Raw genomic sequence first — 23714 nt, 5'->3', positions numbered from 1 at the left:
GTGTTCTGAAATTAAATACTTTTGTACGCTTTTAAACGGATCTTTATTTTGTATACCTACAAAATAATTATATTTTATTGCAAAATATTTGTTTTTATATATATTACTTTTTAGTTATATTTTTATTTAGATAAAAAGCTTTACACATAAATAAAAACAGAGTAGAATGATTAGCACTATTTCTGAATCAAAGTTTCGGAACGGATCTAGTTATGCCGGCAATGTCACTGACAGCTCTTCTTGAGATAAATAGTGTAATTTAACCAATAATTCTATCATTTTTTTACCGTATTTTAGCATCTAAAACTATAGATGAAGCTTCTAAAACCCAGTTGGGTTAATCATGATGGTAAGTTAATTAATATTTCGTACTTTTTCAAACCTCAAAATGTTATTGACCCTTTCTAAAGTGCACTAGCCTTGCAGTTGCAACAATAACAATAGGACAAAATTAGCACAATGCAAAATATTATTCGCTTTAAATATGAACTCTGAGAGCCCTTTTTTATTTATCTGTTGTTCTTAATTCATTGTTCAGTGTTAATTATATACTTAATTAGTTTTAAATCGCGGGTGCTTGACCGTTTACACATTTAAAAACAGTTTCTTCTTGATTTATGATATAAGTGAATAAATATGGTCTAATTCAACTCTGTAAATATTTTAGCTAACTTGGAATATATGTTTCAATGAGCATGTCAGCAGTGTACTACTCTAAATGTAAATAAAATCTGAAAATATGTAATAGTTTGACTTAAAAATGTTTGTCTTGACTTGGCTGTTGTCCAGAAAAATAAAGTATCATTAGCAAGTAAAACATTTACGCCATAGTGTTAAATCGTGACTTTTTTGTTTTTAGATAAACCAATATTTTCTGTTGACATCCATCCTACGGGGAAGAGGTTTGCGACTGGTGGCCAGGGTGGGGACTCCGGGCGAGTTGTTGTGTGGAACTTGAACTCGGTATTATATGAAAATGTGGAGGTTGATCCGAATGTGCCGAAGATGTTGTGCCAAATGGATAATCATTTGGGTAAGATTTAATTTGCATTTAGATATTTGAAATGTAATATAGAACATTTTAAGCAAGTTAGAGCAAGTTTAAAGTAAAGATATAATGGACACACTACCTAGAACTATTGTCACATAATTGATGTAACAAATAATATTAGTTATCTGAGACACTACAAATACTGCTGTCCATGTGTAATTTGTAATTATTCAAAAAGGCTCTAAACTAGAACACAGATTATAAAAATATTCCTAGTAAAACAAACCTTAATAGAAAAGAATGGATGGAGGAGTTGGACAGAGCCGCACCAGAAGGGTCCATTTGTACTTTTTAGAACCCTAAATCACTGAAATAAAAATCAGTTTTAATCTGGGTCCCACACTGACTGAGCAGCCTCGAGCACAAAACGTCCATGCTCATTGCATGATCTTTGAGTAGACGTTTTGTGTGCAGGGCTGCTCCATCAGTGGGGATTGAGCTATTGTTTGTCTACATATCTACCGGTGACCGGTCTGGCGTAGTTGGTAGTGACCCTGCCTGCTAAGCCACAGTCCCAGGTTCAAATTCTGGTAAGGGCATTCATTTGTGCGATGAACACAGATATTTGTTCCTGAGTCATGGATGTTTTCTATGTATATAAGTAATTATGTATACATATATTTATCTATATAAATAAATAAATAAAAAAGCCTTTTATTTCTAGTTAGACAGTAAATTTTACAGAAATTGGAAAAATATATATCTTAACGATTAAAATAATGTCACCCCAGAACCCTTTATGAGGTAAAGGCCTCTTCCAGATCTATATAAATAGTACTTTTAATTTATATGTAAGTGTTTTGGTTAAGTACTGTAAACTTACGTATTTGAATAAATAAATTAAATTAAATATGTATATCGTCGCTTAGCAGCCATAGTACACGCTTGCTTAGTTTGGGCACACCTCGGATACTGGCAATCAAATATATGAAAGAGGCGCGTTCCTAGCACACAGTCTAAGCTCGTGTAGGTGAACACGCATACTATGCTTGTATGAGTGAAATATGACAGGTTGACTGTTCGCGTTTTTGACAGGCGGTAACTGTGAGGTAACCGAGAGAAGGTGGGCGGCAATTTCAGCGGGGAGTGGAATGGCCATACTGTACGATTTGTGTAAGGTGTCCCCTAATATTTAATTATTTTTTATTTATTTATTATTAGTATACACTGAAGAAAGCAAAAGAAACTAAATCTACATTTCACCATCCACTGGCCTAAACAAACCTTTGTATAGTGTATATGTCTGTTTGGGGAAAAAACTTCTAATCATAAAATACAAAATATGATATTTCTTCCAGCCTGCGTCAACTGTGTTCGGTGGAGCAATGCGGGCCGATACCTGGCTTCCGGAGGAGATGACAGACTGGTCATGGTGTGGGGACTCAGTGTGGTTGCCAATGGCACTCCGGGGAAGCTGAAAGCTGAGACTTGGAGGTGTATAGCTACTTTGAGAGGACATGCAGGTAATGGGTTAAAAATGCCTGTGAGCTATTTTAGAAAAACAAAACGACCCAAATTTATGTTGAAGATTGTTATGATTTAAATAAATTATTACTTCTTTGTGGCTATTTACCTATATATTCTAATTTGAGCCCCACAAGACATACAAAAGTTTAAGTTTTATTCATTAAACAAGGTACATCATCAGCATTGAATACATTTGACAGCCAAACGCCAAATATATTGTAACACATCTTGTTAACTGTTGTTAACATAAAAATAAGGATAAAATGGTGTGATATTTGACACTTTATAGGTCACAGTAGATAATAACCACAAAATTAAAATTTTGCAAAAACCCCCGAATAAAATGAAACATGGCTAGAACACTCCCAAAACTCAGCTGATACAAAAAAAAACTAAATCAAAATCGGTTCATCCGTATACTAGACAATACACACACAGACAGACAGACACGTTATCATTATTGCTACAAAATGTATTTATCATTATTGCTACCCTTTATTGCCTTGCCCCTATACTTTTAGGTTAACTGGAAGAGATCCCTTAAAGTGATAACTTCACCTTTTTACTACTGACAAGCATTTTCTCTCCCGTGTTGTATTATTTACTAGCTTTTACCCGCGGCTCCGCTCGCGTTAGAAAGAGACAAAAAATAGCCTATGTCACTCTCCATCCCTTCAACTATCTCCACTTAAAAAAATCACGTCAATTCGTCGCTCCGTTTTGCTGTGAAAGACAGACAAACAGACACACACTCTTTCCGATTTATAATATTTAGTATGGATTGTACAATAAAGTGATTTATTACTGTTGTTGATCGTCCTAGGGCACCCCATAGGTTCATAGGGCCTCCACAAGATCCTTCCACGCCTTTCTATCTTGAGCCACCGCCTTGGCCTCGTTCCAGCTCAGTCCATATTCCCTCAGCTCGTTCTCAACACTCCGCCTCCAGGTGTGTACGGGGCGTTTGCGGGCTCGCTTTTCTCCTTGAGGCCACCACTCAAACGCGATACTGGCGCTGTGATACTGATTTATTACTACTACTCTTCAAGGTGATGTCCTGGATCTGGCCTGGTCTCCGCTGGACAAGTGGCTGGCCAGCTGCAGTGTGGACAACACCATCATCATCTGGAACGCGGAGAAGTTCCCGGAGATGGTCTGTGTGCTCAACGGCCATACTGGGCTGGTGAAAGGAGTTGCTTGGGACCCTGTAAGTTGTTGATTTTTGTTCCACCCATTTTCAACTCAAAATGCAACTGAATATGTATGTAATGTACAATAGGCTATTTTCCTATACTCGAAATAAAATATTTTATGCAGTGCACGAAATAAAGCATCACAAATTAAAAGAAAAATATGGACAGTAGTTATGTTTAAACATAATTTCTATTTAATAAGTCAAAGAGAAAGATATAAAGTAAATGAATTGACCGTGACGTCACTCCTCAGTATTTCATAGTAATTCCATATTAGCAAATCGTTTTGACAGTTCATAAAAAGATGCTGATTTGACTAGTAGGAAACTAGCCTATTATAGGAAAGTACCCTATTCTCATTTATAAGAATTGATAAATATGTATGTTATGTACAATCATTGCTGAAGATCCTACAGTAAAACAACTCCTGAACAAAAAATGTAAAACAGTAATTACACCAATGGCAGTATTTTAAAGATTAGCATAAGATGTCAATGTACTCAATGTAAGTTTTTTTGTGTACCTTTTTCCTTGCACCTACTATCCCTCGTGTAATAAAAAAACAACATGAAAAATGTTTCAAATGATCAAAGAAAAAGCAAGAAATTTGCTACACCACCATGATTACCTGCTAAATATTGATCTTATATAATTTCGTTCTAAGCTTGTGTAGGTGAACGCATACCATGCTTGTATGAGTGAGATATGACGAATGGTCGCGTTTTTGACAGGCGGTAACTGAGAGCGGGTGGCCGGCACTTTCAGCGGGGAGCGGAACTGGCCATATTGTACCATAGTACTCTTTATTATACTGTGGTAAGCCACCCCGGACAGTGGCGATCAAATATATGAAAGATGCACGTTCCTTAGCACACAGTCTAAGCTCGTGTAGGTGAACGCGTACCATGCTTGTATTGAGTGAAATATGACAGGTCGACTGCTCGCGTTTTTGACAGGCGGTAACTGTGAGGTAACCGAGAGAGGGTGGGCGGCAATTTCAGCGGGGAGCGGAGTGGCCATACTGTACGATAGTACTCTTTATTATACTTTGGTGGTAATAAAATATTAATAATTTCAGGTTGGCAAATACCTAGCATCGCAGTCTGATGACAAGTCACTACGGGTCTGGAAGACAGCCGATTGGGCTCAAGAAACAGTCATCACTGAGCCTTTCGAAGAGTGTGGTGGTAAGTAATCCTTAAGGCTACAGCCAATATTTGTCTTGTGGAACCCTAAAAGTAACTAACTACCTTAGAAAGAAGTGTTTTGTTATATCCAGAGCTCAAAAATCAAAATTTACCTACCTTAGAAAATAGTACATTGTGCAACAAGGGGAGAAAGTTGAATTTATTTTATTTATTTTCTTTATTGGAGAAACAACAGAAGTAAGCACAAACAAAATTACATTAGATACGATATACACTGTTCAAGAGATGTGCACCTACCTCCTAAGACGCTCTCACTGAGAACTCTTCAAAATATAGATAAGACACTTATATTACTACAGTAAATTAAGCTTAACGCACTTAACGGCTAAGTAATGTTGGAACTAATGACGTATCTCTATTCCTACAGCTTGTATATAAACACAATAAAGTGATTAATACTACTAATACTAATTAAATTGTACAACTAAAGTATCAAGTTGTCTGTGCCAAAGTATCAAGGACTTGTTTCTGGAAACTTGTTCTACTTGTATTGAAAATGTCTACGGCCGTGAACAGCTTGTTGTACGTATTACAAAGGCGGCGTAAAGGTGCACGAATTCCAGCGTTAGATGAACATGTCGGGACGGCGAACAAGGCGTTACGTCGGGCAGTACTGCGTGCGGGGACCCTGAAACGGATGCTCTCAAGCAGTTCCGAGCAATTGTACTTGTCTCTGCATATGTTGAATCTTACTAACGAGAGTAAGTTGGTAATATTCATGCTTCCCGAGTTACACAATGTTTTTCATCACACTTGCATTATAAGAAATTGGTTTGCAAAAAGGTAAAAAAGAGTTCAATACAGTACTAGAAATTTCTTAACTCCGTAGGGAGAACGATTTTTCTATAACTCACGTTCCGCCTGCGCGCAATAGAACATTTAGTGTGCGAGTGTGATGAAGAATATTTTTGGTGATTGTTCTCGCGAAAATGCCCATACGAAGTATCGTACCGTCTAAACTAGCCTTTATTCTAGTTACTTAGTTCTAGTTCTTATTGTAATTTTTTTTCCCCCAGGCACGACCCATGTACTTCGTCTTTCATGGTCTCCCGATGGTCAATACGTGTTATCTGCCCATGCTATAAACGGAGGTGGTCCCACCGCGCAAGTGGTAGAAAGAGACGGCTGGAGGTGTGACAAGGACTTCGTCGGGCACAGGAAAGCTGTCACTTGTGCTGTGAGAAAATAAATTAAAAATAGCCTTTATTTGCGACGACCGGTCTGGCTCAGTCGGTAGTGACCCTGCCTGCTAAGCCGCGGTCCTGGGTTCGAATCCCGGTAAGGGCATTTATTTGTGCGATGAGCACAGATATTTGTCCCTGAGTCATGGATGTTTTCTATGTATATAAGTATGTATTTAGCTATTTAAATATGTAATATCTGGGCGACCGAGCTTCGCTCGGTTCTATTTTAATATATCACGTCTTTAGATAAAAAAAAACTTATAAATACAAAAACAAAAAAAAAAGGCAAAAAACAAAAACTTAATTTCTGGCCGGGATTCGAAACCCTGACACCTACGATCTATCTGCGTACATTAGACCGACCTCGTACGACTGAGCTAAGCGGAATCGAAGCGCGCGCGGCGAAATTAACGACCATATTTTACGTTTACTAACGCGCTCGGTTCTATTTTAATATATCACGTCTTTAGATAAAAAAAAAACTTATAAATACAAAAACAAAAAAAAAGGCAAAAAACAAAAACTTAATTTCTGGCCGGGATTCGAAACCCTGACACCTACGATCTATCTGCGTACATTAGACCGACCTCGTACGACTGAGCTAAGCGGAATCGAAGCGCGCGCGGCGAAATTAACGACCATATTTTACGTTTACTAACGCGAAAGAAAAACTCATGAAAACGCCAAAATTCGCGTTTTCCGGGATCTAAGGCTACGCTAGATCGATTTTTCACCCCCGAAAACCCCCACATAACAAATTTCAGCGAAATCGTTAGAGCGGTTTCCGAGATCGTCGGTATAAATAAATAAATATACAAGAATTGCTCGTTTAAAAGTATAAGATATCGTCGCTTAGCACCCATAGTACAAGCTATGCTTAGTTTGGGGCTAAGTTGATCTGTGTAAGGTGTCCCCAATGACTTGTTATCATTCACAGCGTTTCAACAACAACATATTCGTGAAAGAAGGCAAGAAGTGTTGCTGCGCGGCCGTAGGTGCCCGAGACAGGGCGCTCTCCATCTGGCTCACATCGCTCAAGCGCCCTCTGGTGGTGGTGCACGATCTGTTCAGCGACAGTGTGCTGGACCTGTCTTGGAGCTCCGACGGTGAGTCACTTATACATGACTCTCTCTACACAATATATTAGAGAGCGCTCATCTGGCTCACATCGCTCAAGCCCCTCTAGTGGTCGTACCCGCGACTGCGTGTAATTCGCACGTTATTACCGCTGGGCCACCAGCGTTATCTCGCTACCAAATGCTGGAATGATATACCTCCGCGTTTTGAGACAACACAAATAAAAAAAAAAATTGAAAATCACCTTATAAATATTCGCTGTGATTTAATTTGCATTTTTGGTCACAGATTTTATCTACTGAACCATTAATTCGATGTCGACTTTTAATAACAAGAAATTATGCATCATGGCAGTCCGAGCCCTGTCTATCTTGTTTGCCTTTGAATAACACGGAAATTCAGTCTCATATCATCATGCATCATGCTGAGTTGGGTCCATTTCGTGATGCGCACTTAATGTTCTGTTCACTGTTTTTTGTTCTTTTCTTGTGTACATGTACGTACGTGTTTGTGAGCGTCATGAATAAATGTCTTTTATCTTTATCATATAGTTTAGGCAGTAATAAACAATTTATGTGACATATATAATTTGTTGCAGGTTTGAATCTCCTAGCATGCAGTTCGGACGGCACGGTCGCTTGTATACAGTTTACCAACAAAGAAATTGGCACACCTCTCACATTGGACGAAAAGGTATGGATTTATCTAAACTATCATTTTTTTCTGCTATACTTTTTTATACTACAGTAAACGGCCATAAATAATGCACATGATGCCCCGTAGCCGAATGGCATTTCTACGACGGGAAACGAAAACGAAACGCCGCGAAAGGTAGTCTGGCTCTGTCGCGCCAATACGCAAGAGCGATAAAGATAGATATCTACGAGCGTTTCGTTTCGTGAGCGTTCGTGCCATTCGGCTACGCATGCTGTTTTTCGTCTTCGTAGAGCGTCTCTTTCTTGCTTATGTGACGTTAATGAGGGGGCACACTGACGTTTTATCCCGCCAGGCGGCGCCTGTGCATGTGCCTAGGCATGTCACTGTCATTCATATGTCAGAGAGAGAAAAAATATCATCTTCTCGCTCTCACGTTTTATCCCGCCAGGCGGCGCCTGTGCAAGTGCCTAGGCATGTCACTGTCATTCATATGTCAGAGAGAGAAAAAATATCATCTTCTCGCTCTCACGTATGAAATTTTTTATCTGCGCAATGGACTGGCGCCATCTGTCATAACCTTTGAATGTGTCTCCTCATTGTTTCTTTCCAAAGACCAATATGCATTCTTTATGGCCGTTTACTGTACTTTCCATGTCTTTCTTTTGTTTTTTTTAAATTCTATCTTGCATGTTACCTTACCTTAAGATTTAGCCCTTGTCCTTAAAACCGGGTAGGTGCTGCCTCTGCGTGCGTCATGACGCGGACATCATTTGGGTCAACAGTAACATGAGTCACGATTTTATGGCATGTTCCATTTACTCACGATGCAAGTTCAAGTAATAATCTGTCTCTAAATAAGTGTTACTTTCCCGATATATGCATAGATCCTTTCATTTGCAGCTGTAGTTCAAATGAACACTCAATGAAATCGTGACTCACGTTACTTTTACGTGGATTCACCCATTTCATTAAATTATCAAAAAGGCCTCTAGATAGGGTTACCCTCATCTGGCAGAATAATTTTGGTCAGAAACACACTTCGCATAACATGTTTCGCAGAAAAACATTCGGTCGAATGGTAATTTTGCAGAAAACTTAGTTGGCATTATTACTACCACGCATACGATACATTTGGCAGAATATTGTTTCACAGAACATTACTTTGGTCGACTTTGATTTAGCATAATTTTATGTACCATGATAATCGTATAGCATACTATTACAAGAGCAGAATTATGACATGCTATCGAAAAGGAAATACTGCCCCAGAGCCCCCTTAGGTACGACGAAGCGAAGCGAGGAGGAGTGTTAGGTATCTTGCATCCCCAACACATCTGACTCGCTATCAAAAAGCAAATTGCAACTTTATGCCGCCTAAATATTATGCACAAATATTATCTGCGAAAGTACTATTCGACTAGAAGACTATTATGCTCATCAAATATATGCGAAAAAAGTTTCTGCAAGATAATAGTGAACCCTCTAAATGTTAGCTTCGGCTCTTGGCATACCTCCCAGAGTCCGAAACACCATTGTTCTGTGATGATGAAAAAAAAACCTTGTCATTTGTAGATGACTCTAGTTTTTTTTTTTACTTTAACTTAATTTATTTTAATTTCATGTGTTCGTGTGTATGGTTCATTTAAATGCGTACAACAGTAAGTACTAACATGGTTATTGTTATTGCATTTCTGTAGTACTAACAATCTTTAGATACGTATTTTCAGCTCTACACATAGGTAATAAAGTTATTATTTTGCCCTAGCGTCCACCAATTCTACGGGCCATTTTTTTTAAGGCGTCCGCTGGGCGCGACGCCAGCGTTCGTCCGGCGCACCGCTATCATTGCGCTCCGCTAACGCTCCGCCTACGCTCTCAAAACACGCATGTGTGGCCTACCTTTAAGGTCTTAGAGACCTGTTCAAATATTTTTAGCTACTTGGGGCGCTCTGATATTTCTGATGGCGATTGCACTCATCATCAAATGATTCTTTCTACGATTTTATTAGAAAATTAAATCAATTTAATATATTTCCAGAATGCCTTCTACGAAAAAATCTATGGCAAGTGTCCGGCCAACGACTCCGCTCTTTCCAACTTGTTGGTAGAGTGTCCAGAGATCCTGCTCGCTAGAGAAAAACCTGAAACCCGCCAAGAGTGTCGAGACAGCAGAGATGCGTCGCTTATCAGTGAAAAGTCTCAGGTATACGGGCATTTTCAGAATTTGGAACCCCCCAATTAGCGTAAGTTGTTAACAAAAATTAACTAACTGTCAGTTTTGTGGCGATAATTAAGTATGAAATTTCTATAAAAATATTGTATTTGTGTTTATTACATAAACTTTAAGTGATAATCTACATTCAGTAAGTAAAAAAAGTAATTTTTTAGACAGATTTTATGCTTAATTGTCGTCACAAAACTGACAGCGAGTTAATTTTTGTTAATAACTTACGCTAATTGGTGGGACCCAAATTCTGAAAGGCCATACTCCTTTCTAAGTGCGTCTTTTACATACTTCTCTGACGACCTTTGGCAGTTTTTGTTTCCTAAAATAACCTCGTGGCGCCCAATGTACTTTCTAAAGTACATCATGGTTTCAATGAAATTTTAACTTCCATGTAAACAAATAAAATACAATTTCTTTTGTTTCTAAAATTTTTCTAACAAATGAAATTGAATTAAATCTCAAGTACAATAAGAATCAAAATTCCTAGCAAAAATTTTGTATGGTGGGCGCTACGAGGATCAAAAATAAATAAATATTGGGGGACACCTTACACAGATCAACCTAGCCTCAAACTAAGCAAAGCTAAGTACTATGGGTTCTAAGCGACGATATACATACTTATATGTATACATAGAAAACATCCATGACTCAGGAACAAATATCTGTGTTCACCACACAAATAAATGCCCTTACCGGGATTCGAACCCGGGACCACGGCTCAGCAGACAGGGTCACTACAGACTGAGCCAGACCGGTCGTCAAATAAATCCTTACTGTTTTCTGAAAAGGTTTCTAATCATTTGTGAGTGTGTTTAGTAAAACGTCCCACTTCGTCGGTTACCATTAAGGCGAGATTTACTTGTATCTTTATATGAATAAACTGACAAAGCGGCTTTATAGCAATCGACAAAGTGGGACGTTTTCCCGTGTACACTCACATTTGTTTAATTTATGTTCAGCAATCCAAGCCGGCACTCACAGCGTCGCCCGTATCTCTGCGACCAGTGGACCGGCAGATTGAAACACGAACCTCGGATGGCAAGCGACGCATTACACCTGTCTTCATACCTCTTACTATGGTCGCTAGGTTAGTAAATAAATATTTCTATAAAATCACCCAGATTAAGCTGACGACTAGTGTGACTGCTAAAAACACAACTGTATATGAAAAATGTTGATTTAAAATGTGTAAGGAATAAAAATCCTTTATCTTTCAAATGGCTGGATGCGATTTCGTGCAGAAACAGTTGGCATATGTGTTTGAGCAGAAATTTATCAATATATGTCTTGAATCAGGGCAGATCTTTGACAGTAAAATTACAGCTTCTTTTACAAACATCTAAACCTTTATCCCAAGCAAGATGTATTCATAATTCAGATTCTTTCTTTTTTAACAGCCTAGCGTGTCTCACTGCTGGGCAAAGGTCTTCCCTGTGTTCCGTCACTTAGATTCTTAATAAAGTAATTAATTCAGCAACAAATTATTTTTGTATGATTTCAATCCTGGTCACGGCACCTCCATCAAACATGTGGCTCCTAAGATGGAAGTTTTCTACTTATCCTTTTGAGTTTTTTTTTCTTCGATACATAAAATCCGGATTTTGATCCTACGAGTTTACTCGATACTCATACATATCCTTTTGCATAAACATTAAGTACTGTATTTAACACCTTTTTGTCATATTTTTATTATTCACAGCGAATCTCTCGGCTCAATACCGAGTGGCACAGAGAACTGCTTCAGTACGTCATCTCAGAGCAAATCACGGATCAGAGTCGAAAGGCGGGACGACATAGTGATTCATCCCAATGTGAGCAACCATGGAAATTCGAGTCAACACAACAAGAGTGCAGATAAGTGAGTACACTAGTAGATTTGTATGTTTTTTTTTTAAATATAATGTTATAATATTTGTTAAAAATCTTAAGTTTGCTTAGCAAATGTGTTTTAAAAGTCTACTTACATTTTGTCGCTTAATGCGGAGCGTTTTGATTTGAAACAACACAAGTAACGTTATTCTTAATGTCCTCCAGGTTATATTTTGTATGATTTGAAATGACTTAAAGCCCCTTTTTCTGCCAAAGCGTTTAAGATTGTTATTTTAGCACATTTTTCTGCTTATACGTAGGTTTAAAATTTTTAGGTAACGACTGTCACCGATATATCTATATATTTCTGAGCTCATATAACTCGGCAACCTTCAAATTAAGGGTGAACAGGCATCTTCTGGGCGGGCTCACTCCATCGTAGGTCACGTTTTTGCCTCCGGCTAGTCTGTGGCCAAGAGTGAGCCTATTTATAAATAAAAATACGTCTCGACACTTCATAGTTAAGATAGTATAGGGTGTCAATATATTTTGTTATAGTGAGTGTTATTCTAGCTAAACGTGTTTTTGTTATTCACGACTCCTTTTTATTTTCAGCGGCCTCGACCAGCGATTACGCAAGCGTTCAGCACCTTCCCTCCCGGGCCCTAAGACTGAAGAAGTCCAAGTGAAGAGAAGCGCCAACGGCGCCTCTCCTCCCGCCTTCCAAGCCTTGCCCGCGCCCGCGCTCGGCAGCGCCGGGCCCGTCGTGCGCGCCGCCGGGGCCCTCAGGCTGCAGGTGCTTATAAATATTACAGATACTAGGGTCTGGCTAATGAAACTTGAGCCCGAAAAAACGTGGCAATTCCAAAAAAATTGGAGCCGGCCACACATTGATAACATGGTTTCTTTTTTATTATTTCTAATTTATTTACAGCACTCACTTTACCAATTTTTATGGTGTTATTCATTATTATTTATAGATTTCGCTGTTACCTTTTACCGAAATTCGTTAAAGTGACAGTCACACTGACAGATGACAATCGATGATATGACATCCAGAGTTGCTGTTTTAAAAAAATACTGGGTTCAACTTTCATTAGCCAGACTCTATTCTACATATTGTACTGGCAGAGTCGCCATGTTAGGAACAAAATTATGTGAAACAATTGATTTAAAACTCGAAGTTCTCGCCGCCAAACCTCAAAGACTACAGATAATTAACACACACTTTTCTGGTGTTTCACATTCTGACTGGGTCGCCATTTGAGAAAAAGTAGTCTCCTATAGAAGAATGGCAATGGCGCCTTCTCTCCCGCCTTCCAATCGTTACCTACCTGCACCCGCCTTAGGCAGCGCCGGGCTTATCGTACGCGTCGCCGGCGCCCTCCACCTGCAGGTACTATTCTAACATATACAGATGTCACTGATACTATTCTGGCAGGGTCGCCATATAGCAAAATATAGGTTATCCTAAGGACAAGTGAAGGAAGTGCCGACGATGCCATTTTTCTCTTACGCCTATTATAGTATGTTATGAATGATTTTATATGTTGTGCCTGTGTGGCGACGGGTTAAGAATTTCACCACCCCCTTTCTTCCCGTGGGTGTCGTAGAAGGCGACTATGGGATATGGGTTAAATTGTGGTGTAGGCGAGAGGCTGGCAACCTGTCACTGCAATGCCACAGTTTCGTTTTCTTTTAACCCCTTATTTGTCAAGAGTGGCCCTGAAGCTTTAGTAGTTTCATGTGCTCTGCCTACCCCTTTATGGGATACAGGCGTAATTGTATGTATGTATGTATGTATGAATTTCAGCATAAAATTCATTATTATAATTTATCATTACAGGTGATAAACAAGGCGTGCAACACACAGTACGGAACATTGTCGCGGTTACAACTGCTGCCCAACAACTCAGCCTCCAGCGATCCTGTCTGGGAAACATATTTAGGTATGTTGAAACTGCTTATTATTTAAATTATTTCTTATCCTTTTTAAATTACTCCCTCGTTTAAGCTTATTTGATTGTATAAGGCTCACTTGCACCAAACATTTAACTCGAGGTTAGTGGGCTGTCACCTGTCAAATTCCATATAAAATGGTGGGTTAATCCTCGGGTTAACCCTCCATTTTCGTTGGTGCAAGTGGCCCTAAAACTGTGTAATAACAAATACATACATATGTAACTCCGTATAGACGGATAAGGTCTAAGAAAAAAACGTACCTCAAAGCCATAGAGAAAAAGGTACGGTGGCCAAGATGGCGTTACACCTTTGGGGAACGCTCGGCCAGATGGCGCTAATATTAATATTTGACATTTTAACACATATCAAGCTAAGAATATGTGCCAAATTGTCAAAACTGAGGTTCAAAAGTTTTAAGCTTGTGTCGAGAGATGGCAGTCTATGCACTGTGATTACACATTTTATTTTGACAGTAACTCTCTATAATACTCGATCCTCTTTGGTAATAATTATTTCAAGTATCAAAAATTCTCAAAACTTGTTTAATAATTGACCACGTCACCTTTAAACTGCTTTTTTTTTAAATTATATCTTAGTTGGTAAAAGTTATGTGATATAACTGTATTTGTATGCCTCAGGTTCTCCAGTAACGTGCATAGCGTGTGACGCGCGCTTCGCCGTGGTATCTTGCGCAGACGGCACCCTGCACGCGTGGAAACTCGCGCGCACCACCGCGCACAGAGCGCTCCCGCCTATAGGTATATCTATAGGCCGCTTATAGGCTATAACCCACCTTCACACACTGTACCCTACAAAAATAATAACCTAACCTAACCACAAAAAAAACCCGACTTATTGGACCGATTTCCATGAAACATGGCTAAGAACACTCCCGATAAATTCACTTTAAAAAAAAAACGAAATCTAAATCGGTTCATCCGTTCGGGAGCTACGATGCCACAGACAGACACACACACAAACAGACTGACACGTCAAACTTAATAACACCCCGTCGTTTCTGCGTCGAGGGTTAAAAATGAAATGAAATCAAATGATTTAATCATGCATAAATTATTGTCCACCCCACTTTTTTGTAACATGGGTATTTCTTACGCGATTAATACTCAGAATCGCGAGGTCTTTCGATCCTGATAGGAGAAAAAAAATGTCCCAAGATTTCCATACATTGTTTCAAACCTTCCATTCCGTTATCGCCATACAAAATGTATGAAAAAATGGTAACGGAACGGGAAAAAATCCTTGGGACACTTTTTTATCCTATGATATTTGAAAGAGCTCGCGATTCTGAGTGGAAACCACATAAAAAATTCCAAATCCAAAAAAAAGTGGGGTGGACAACTTTGAAAAAAATGGCCCTTTAACGATTTTTTATTGTACCTCATAAAAATAAAAGATGGACACCTCTAAATGAACTATGGAACTCCCCAATTTTCCCCAACCCTTATTGCTGCACCGTACTTCTCGACTAAGGTTCACTACATTATACATATACATCCTAGAACATCGATTCAAACTGTTACATTCTTAGTCCAAAATGGCCGCTCATGTAATTGTTTACTACTTTTATGTACTAAGATTCTATCAAATCTTTCAGCACTAATGTCGCCAGCGGCCAAACTGACACTCTCTGGTGACACCTTAGCCGCCGTGACCACATCAGCCGAGCTCGGTATTTGGGACCTCGCCAACGCTACGTGCATAGTCAAGCCGCTGTGTTTTAGAAGCCTGATGGTGCCTGGGGGTAAGTTGTTCTGTATTGTTCTGAACATTTCAATATTTTTCATCACACCCGCACTTTAAATGTGTTATTGCACGCAGGCGGAGCGTGAGTTATAGAAAAATCGTAATTTCTTGTACCATACTTAATTTTTTTACATCTATTTACATATTTTTTTACATTGCGAGTGAGATGAAAAACATTGTGTGCAACTCGGGAAGTATGAATATTACTAACTCGAGTCTTTAAATCGCTCCGGCAAGCCGTCGCGATTTAACTTACTGTCGTTAGGAATATTCAACTTCCTCCCCTTGTTGCACAATGTACTATTGTAACAGCAAAGTTGTACTTTCCCGACTTTAGTAGAAAATTTTTGAATTTAGAATTCTCTTAACGCCTTGTCAAGGGGACAGAAGCTACTTGGGACGACGATATAGTTATGAAATAAAACAATGGAAACGGATTAAATCGCGTATAATGAATTTAAAATACATCCCGACGTTTCGAACAAATATTATTATCCACCCTGAAATATATATTAAATATATATTATGTGTATTTTAAATTCATTATACGCGATTTAATCCGTTTCCATTGTTTTATTTCATGAGTAACTATCGCGGTAACCGAAGACAATATGACGATATAGTTGTTGTTTTTTTTATCTTAATATTGAAATCTATATCAGCCTTTAAAGCGACCTCTCCATTCCTCCACGCCTACTACAAATACTGTAGCAGTTTGTTAGGGTTCCGTACCAAAAAGGTACAAAAGGAACCCTTATAGCCACGCTCTGTCCGTCTGTCTGTCTGTCTGTTTTTTATATGATGTGTGTCAGAGAGTTAGAAAGAAGATTATTTTTTGAGTCTATTTCCTGAGTGTCAAGTTATCACAATATTCGTGACATTGCAAAAAAATCGTGCCTGGAAATGATCAAATTACATTTACATTTAAAAACAAAAAAAATATAAAATTATATTTATAAAAAAATAATATTATATTTATGTTTCAGTATCAGTAACAAACTGCTCTCTATTGGAAGACGGAAATCCAATGATCTCACTTAGTAACGGGAAAAGTTATATCTATTGCAAGAAATTATACGCGTGGTAAGTTCAACTTAATTATTGATTTTTCAGTACAGATTGTGTTTTTTTTACGCACTAGTGCGAGAAGTGCGTCATTATATGCCAGGTCGAAACTTCGGAGGGTCATCTGTACTGAAAAACGTCGTACGATACACGTGCGAAAAGGAAATTCGTAACTCGTGTCGATTTAAAACACCTTCCTTCGGTCGTGTTTTAATTTATCGCCACTCCTTTCGAACTTCCTTTTTTACGCACTTGTATCGTAATGTACTATTATACAAATAGCCGGATCCACACACAGCGAGGCACGCGCAGCAATGTGCTCACGCGGAAAACGTCCAATGTAGTCGTGCCTCGGCTGAGGCAGCTTGCTCGGCCGAGCAACACGCGCGCATGCCTCGGCCAAGGCACGCCTACATTGTATACGTGCATACACAGTATTATTCTAATCATAGTATTTTCGCCAAACTGTATGACAGTTTGTTGGCGAATGCAAAGCGCTTACTATTATTTTCTTATCGTCTACTGTGTAAGGTAGGTAGTAGCAGCAACACACTTGTCCGACCAGCTGGTGGCCATTATCTAATAACTTTTTAAAGGCGGTCGGAGAACTGTGAAACCGTTACACAATTTTGATCCTGATTCATACTTAATCTAGTATTAAACTATATAATTACTTCTTCTAATAATAGTATCTATATCTTTAAGTTAAGAATGCATTAAGTTTACAAAAGTCCTAATAAAATTTGTGACTGTTATAGTCACGAATTAAATAGACGTTATCACTTATCATCATATTTTTATAGATATTTTGAGCTATGATTATCGTGTCTGAACCATTGTTGATATATTTTATATGCAGGGTGGTTTGGACGGACGCCCGGGACCCGGTGTGGAGAGCATGCGGCGGTCACGCCTCCACAAGAGCGCCGCGCTCCTCACACAATCTGTACCCAGTGCAACCGAGAGCCACACAAGCTAATACAGGGTAAGTCATGCAGGATGCTTCAGTCCTGTATACAGGGTGGTATGGACGCCCGGGAGTGCAACCGAGAGCCACACAAGCTAACACAGGGTAAGTCATGCAGGATGCTTCAGTCCTGTATACAGGGTGGTATGGACGCCCGGGACCCGGTGTGGAGAGCATGCGGCGGTCACGCCTCCACAAGAGCGCCGCGCTCCTCACACAATCTGTACCCAGTGCAACCGAGAGCCACACAAGCTAACACAGGGTAAGTCATGCAGGATGCTTCAGTCCTGTATACAGGGTGGTATGGACGCCCGGGACCCGGTGTGGAGAGCATGCGGCGGTCACGCCTCCACAAGAGCGCCGCGCTCCTCACACAATCTGTACCCAGTGCAACCGAGAGCCACACAAGCTAACACAGGGTAAGTCATGCAGGATGCTTCAGTCCTGTATACAGGGTGGTATGGACGCCCGGGACCCGGTGTGGAGAGCATGCGGCGGTCACGCCTCCACAAGAGCGCCGCGCTCCTCACACAATCTGTACCCAGTGCAACCGAGAGCCACACAAGCTAACACAGGGTAAGTCATGCAGGATGCTTCAGTCCTGTATACAGGGTGGTATGGACGCCCGGGACCCGGTGTGGAGAGCATGCGGCGGTCACGCCTCCACAAGAGCGCCGCGCTCCTCACACAATCTGTACCCAGTGCAACCGAGAGCCACACAAGCTAACACAGGGTAAGTCATACAGGATGCTTCAATCATTTGTGTATCACAGTGTAACACCAGCAGTAACTATAATGGCCGCTGTACCCATGTGGCTAACGGTTCCACCAACACTTGGTGGAACCCCTTGGCCAAGATGAGAGCCGCTTTTTACACATTGGCGAACCAATCACTTTGCATTGGCTATTCATGAAAGATGGACGTGGAATGGAAAAGGCTAGGAAATTCTAGGTCATTTACGTTGTCAGCAAAATTTGATTAAAACATAATAACCCCGTAGTATAAATTATTTGAAATATTAACAATTTTTTGAATATTCTGATAACCACATTTATCTTTTTTAGGCAATACATTAAACATTTGCAAGGTTATTTTATTTCCTAAAATCAACACTATTATTGGCATAGATAAACTTATTATTTTCGTAAATATTTCACTACTGTCCTCTCTGACGGCTGACGACAAATTGAATGAAGCGCCAACGTGTAAACTCAGTTGGCCATTGGCGCCAAGATCCTTTGATGTGTGGACAAAAAACCGACACCAATCGGTTGGCCGGCCAGCGCTAGCGCCAACTGCCAACATACGGCCAAGTAGCCCTCTACACGCTTGGCCAAGGGGTTCCACCAAGGGTTGGTGGAACCGTTGGCCACATGTGTACTGCGGCCATAACTACTTACACGCAAGCTAATACAGGGTAAGTCGTTCAGGATAATCAGGATATTTTCACCCATTTTTTACCACCCACGATTTTTCTAAGGAGTATAAGAACCCGGAGTTTGTCAACGAATCCCGAGAGGTCAAAGCAACTGCCATCTGATCTCTGTCTTAATATAATATATATACACGGTGTGACATGAGGGAACCGAAAGATTTTAACTACGCATGTCTGAGGGCAAAATAAAGATAAAATGACGTCAAGCTAATTTAGCCATTTTTTTTTTTCATTTTTTTGGATGTATTTTCACATAAAAAGTAAATGTTATTCGTAAAAATGACACTTATTTATTTATGCAAGCGTTATGGGTACCTTTGCATCGGGAGGCTCACGGGGGGGCTTGCTAGGTTAGGTTTAATTATGTATCTGTGTAGGTTTTTGTGTGTGTGTAATTAGGTTAGATCTAGTTTTTAAGTGCTTGCATGTATTTGCTGATTTTGAATTGTTTTAGCTTTTAGATTAATGTATACTTATTATATTAAAGACAAATATACTATTTTTTATTATTATATTTATTATGAGCATATTGTGTCCCACTGCTGGGAAAAGGCCTCCCCCTTTCCATTCCTCTCGGTTTTGTGCAACAACTGACCAGTCTCTCAAAAAGGAGTCTTAAGTTATGGCACTTAAAATAAAAATATTTTTTTTTCTAAAAAAATACTATTTTGCATTCAGGTACTAATTATTTTGTGACATCAACGAGAATAGTTAGATTATGTCCGATAGCGGCATCATCGCCATCAAAATAGCGTTTTGTTCTTGGAAATAGTAAGTAGTTGTTATTTTTTAAAATGCTTATAAGCTTATAACTATGAAAGTAGGCGAAATCCAGAAAAGTTTATAAGACAGTTTACTCTTCTTATATGATAAGGAATACGCTGTTAATTATTCGGTTTCCTCATGTTACACCGTGTATTTAAATACGTTTCACTAAAGTTTAACGGCTATATTTTTAATATTACAGCAGCTACAGTTCAGACGCGGCTCGGAGCTGGCTAGAAGGTCAAGTGGCTTCATGCTTCCATCTTAGATTAGCAAAGGACTACCGACATTGGATCACAGCACTATTCGGACACCTTGTTAATCACGGTAAGCGTTTTTAATTATAATCCTCTGTACTATAAAGCCTCCGCCACACATAAAGCGAACCATCAATTTTTTTCTAGCTAAAAAGCTATCTAGTAACTGAATGTTTTTATCACCTCGAGGACTTTTTTCATCAAACACAATTTATTGATTAACACGGATGTATACTTACTCTGACTATTTTCGACATTAATTATTATGTAAATGAGCTGATATAATATAGATTTATAATGAAATGAGGTATTGAATAATAATGTAGTTCCTAGATAATAATGTACCTGACTGTTTTTATTATTTAAGATAAATTTTATTTAGTTATAGGAATAATTATGTATATTGTATACCGTAAAACGGTTGATTGTGACACAAGCTATAATTGTTTATTAATACCGTAACATCTGTAAACTATGTATGGCATTGATAAGAATATTTTGTACATTTTCAAATTGTTTTTAAATTGTCTCGCAATGTCTTTAGGTAGCTTATTTTGAATTCTGTCCATCATGTTTTCAGGTAACGAAGACCAGCTGAGAACGATCTTAGACGACATGCTGGGACCCAGTCATTGTACCAGCACACCCAAGAAGTGGCAGTCCACAGTTCTGGTAAGTTAAACACACTATAATATTTTTGAATCGCTTGTCTTCGAACTGACTGACAGGATTAGAAACTCCATCTTGCGCTCCAAAACCAAAGTAGCCGACGTAGCCCTGACAGCCGCTAAGCTTAAATGGGACTGGGCCGGACACATCTGCCGCACGCCAAACGACCTGTGGGCCAAGAAAAGTACCGAATGTACACCGAACATAGTGCGGCGTGACGGCAGACCGCGAAGGAGATGGCGGCACGATCTTGACGTCTTTCGAAAAGATTGGCCAAATATTGCCTTAAACCGAGACGCGTGGAAGAAAGAGAGGGAGGCCTTTGCCCAGCAGTGGGACACAACAGCCTAACAAATAATAATAATAATAATTGTCCTCGAAAATTTGCTTAACCTCACCTCACGTGCGAAGAACAAATTCGTAACTCGTGTCGATTTAAAACACTCTCTTTGTGTTTCTATTTATCGCCACTCGTTTCGAATTTCCTCTTTTCCGCATTTGTATCGTAATGTACTATTTTTATTACAGCTTTTTTAAGTAATACACTGTGTTATATTTAATAGCATTATTCACCATGAATTTGTACAAAAGTACGAATATACGTCGCTTCTCTATACATGTTCATACAAAAATCACAAATGTAATTTTACTGACCATTTTTTTTACAATAAGGAAGAGCAATACACATTGACAGTAAGATTCATACATACATACAACATACATACAATCACGCCTATATCCCATGAAGGGGTAGGCAGAGCACATGAAACTACTCAAGTTTCAGTGCCACTCTTGGCAAATAAGGGGTTGAAAGAAAACGAAAATTGTGACATTGAAGTGACAGGTTGCCAGCCTCTCGCCTACGCCACAATTTAACCCATATCCTACAGTCGCCTTCTACGACACCCACGGGAAGAAAGGGGGTGGTGAAATTCTTAACCCGTCACCACACAGGCACAGTAAGATTCAGGTTTTGAAATTTGACGTACTTCGTCACTACTTTAAAAAAAAACTTGTATCTTCGTCTGTCAATGAAAAAAAGAAAATTGTAGTAAGTATGTATGGAATGCATATAAACTTACTGCGTTTTGACTTTGAGGAGCAGCGTGAGATACGAGATTTTTTCAAAGTAGTGACGATATATGCATTATAACATTTTTGTTTTTTTAATTGCAGGGTATAAAAAGCACGATATTCTAGACGACATGTTGTCGCTATTAGTCCGTCAGCTGCGCTGGCAGCGCCTGTACAGTGAGTACGTGGACCAGCTGAGGGACCTCCGTCAATCACGTGAGACCAGAGAGAGGCCCATGCTCAACGGACACTGAGAAGTGAGACCTAATGTGATTCGTAACTGTGTAACTTACTATTAACACCGTCAAACAATAGAAATAATGGTCTCTGAATCTTAATAACTAATTAAGGAAAGAGTGTCAATGCATTTTAGGCGCGATCCGTGCTTAATAGAAACTCTAACGTGATTTCAATACGAACATAAGGTTATAACCTATTTTTATCATATTAAAAAAGCGATAAAAATTGTGAAAGAAACCCATCATATTTAAGTCTATAGATTGAGACAGATAGCATGACATTGATATATTACAATTCGGCTGATTATAATAATAAACGTACAGCGTTCATAATGTTTATCTTGATCGCTTTATCGAAAGCAATACTAGTATACAGCACAGCGTTTTTGTCGTCAGAAAAGGCAGTAAATTCAAAAAATACTCCTACAGGAAATTTGATTTTTACGGGATTTTCTACGCATTCAATTGCTTCATATTTTTTAACAAGATTCAGTTACAATGGATTCTATTATTAAGTAAAATAAAGGCGACAGTTGTTGACTAGTGCTACCAAAACCAATGGCTATTGACAAGTTGTCTCTGTTTTAGTACAATTTGTCTATATTCTGTTTAATACAGTATATAAAGAAGCACGATATTCTAGACGACATGTTGTCGCTATTAGTCCGTCTGTACAGTGAATACGTGGACCAGCTGAAGGACCTCCGTCAATCACGTGAGACCAGAGACCCGTGCTCAACGGACACTGAGAAGTGACACCCAATGTGATTCATACGTGTAACCTATGTCTGTCATATATAATGTCAAGAACAAGGACGATATATACCAGGACTGACAAAGCCCATACAGGGAAGTGTACCACTGAAATGTACCTTTTAGGCATAAAACTAGATGGCGCTGTTTCGCAGCCTGGAAGTGGCAAAGATTATATTTTCCCAAAATATTTCTGCGTGTTTTTGTTTTTTATAAGAACAAATGACATATTTCTTTATTTTAATATCATGATTTAACACTTTCGCTACCAAGAACCCGACTGTCGGGCACACCGCTCGTAGAAGCGTAGCCGATTACATGGGGAAACCCGTATGTAGCGAAAATGTCGTAGCGCCGCGTAGAGCCCGGTTTCGAAAGTGTTAAAAAAATAAATTTGTGGGCACCATCAGTGTGGTTTTGATAGTATTTAATAGGTGGCGCTAAAAAGTTGAGGTACGATTTTTAGTATAAAGATTGATGTGTTTGGTGTATGAAGATTGTCAATCTTATATAAATCATCCTTGGTCAAAAATAACTGCTTTTCATCTTACTTAAATTGATACAGAAAGAAGCAGCTGGCGCTATATTACCGCACTAGTGCGATAATTATCGTATTACGCAAAATTACTGATTTTTATTTATTTAAATCTATTGTAAACCCACAAAAGCAAGAAATAAATAAAAATTAAATGTGAAAAATGTAAATGGCTATAATGTACTGTAAAACTTTGTATGATACATATGCGAATAGAATAATTTATCGCCACTGGTTATAAATTTCCTGTTTTCCGCATTTGTATCAAAATTACGTAACTCTGTCACACATTTTCATTTGACGACGGGACAACATTGATCAACGGCGCTAAGACCTAATGTGATTCATACGTTAC

At 39.0% G+C, this 23714-nt stretch overlaps 1 protein-coding gene across 2 annotated transcripts; it reads left to right on the top strand.

Moving 5' to 3' along the window:
- Window positions 1-231: 231 nt before the first annotated feature.
- Window positions 232-23071, top strand: LOC125228356 (protein HIRA homolog). 2 transcript variants are annotated; one of them, XM_048132891.1, is made up of 20 exons: window positions 232-349; window positions 860-1033; window positions 2350-2514; window positions 3568-3725; window positions 4790-4898; window positions 5936-6096; window positions 7041-7209; window positions 7779-7873; window positions 9876-10040; window positions 11024-11151; window positions 11764-11922; window positions 12489-12669; window positions 13720-13822; window positions 14474-14593; window positions 15451-15597; window positions 16586-16682; window positions 17524-17649; window positions 20035-20159; window positions 20670-20761; window positions 21935-23071. In XM_048132891.1, the coding sequence occupies exons 1-20, from the start codon at window positions 313-315 to the stop codon at window positions 21956-21958; spliced, it is 2535 nt and encodes an 844-aa protein (XP_047988848.1). In that variant the 5' UTR covers window positions 232-312; the 3' UTR covers window positions 21959-23071. The 2 variants fall into 2 exon arrangements, with proteins under 2 accessions (XP_047988848.1, XP_047988849.1); XM_048132892.1 differs by having other exon boundaries at window positions 20670-20765.
- The last annotated feature ends 643 nt before the right edge of the window (window positions 23072-23714 follow it).

Source organism: Leguminivora glycinivorella, chromosome 7 (genome assembly GCF_023078275.1).
Source record: "Leguminivora glycinivorella isolate SPB_JAAS2020 chromosome 7, LegGlyc_1.1, whole genome shotgun sequence".
Classification (NCBI taxonomy): Eukaryota; Metazoa; Arthropoda; class Insecta; order Lepidoptera; family Tortricidae; genus Leguminivora; species Leguminivora glycinivorella.
Note: the sequence above shows the minus strand (reverse complement) of the source record. Positions and strands in the feature narration are given on the sequence as shown.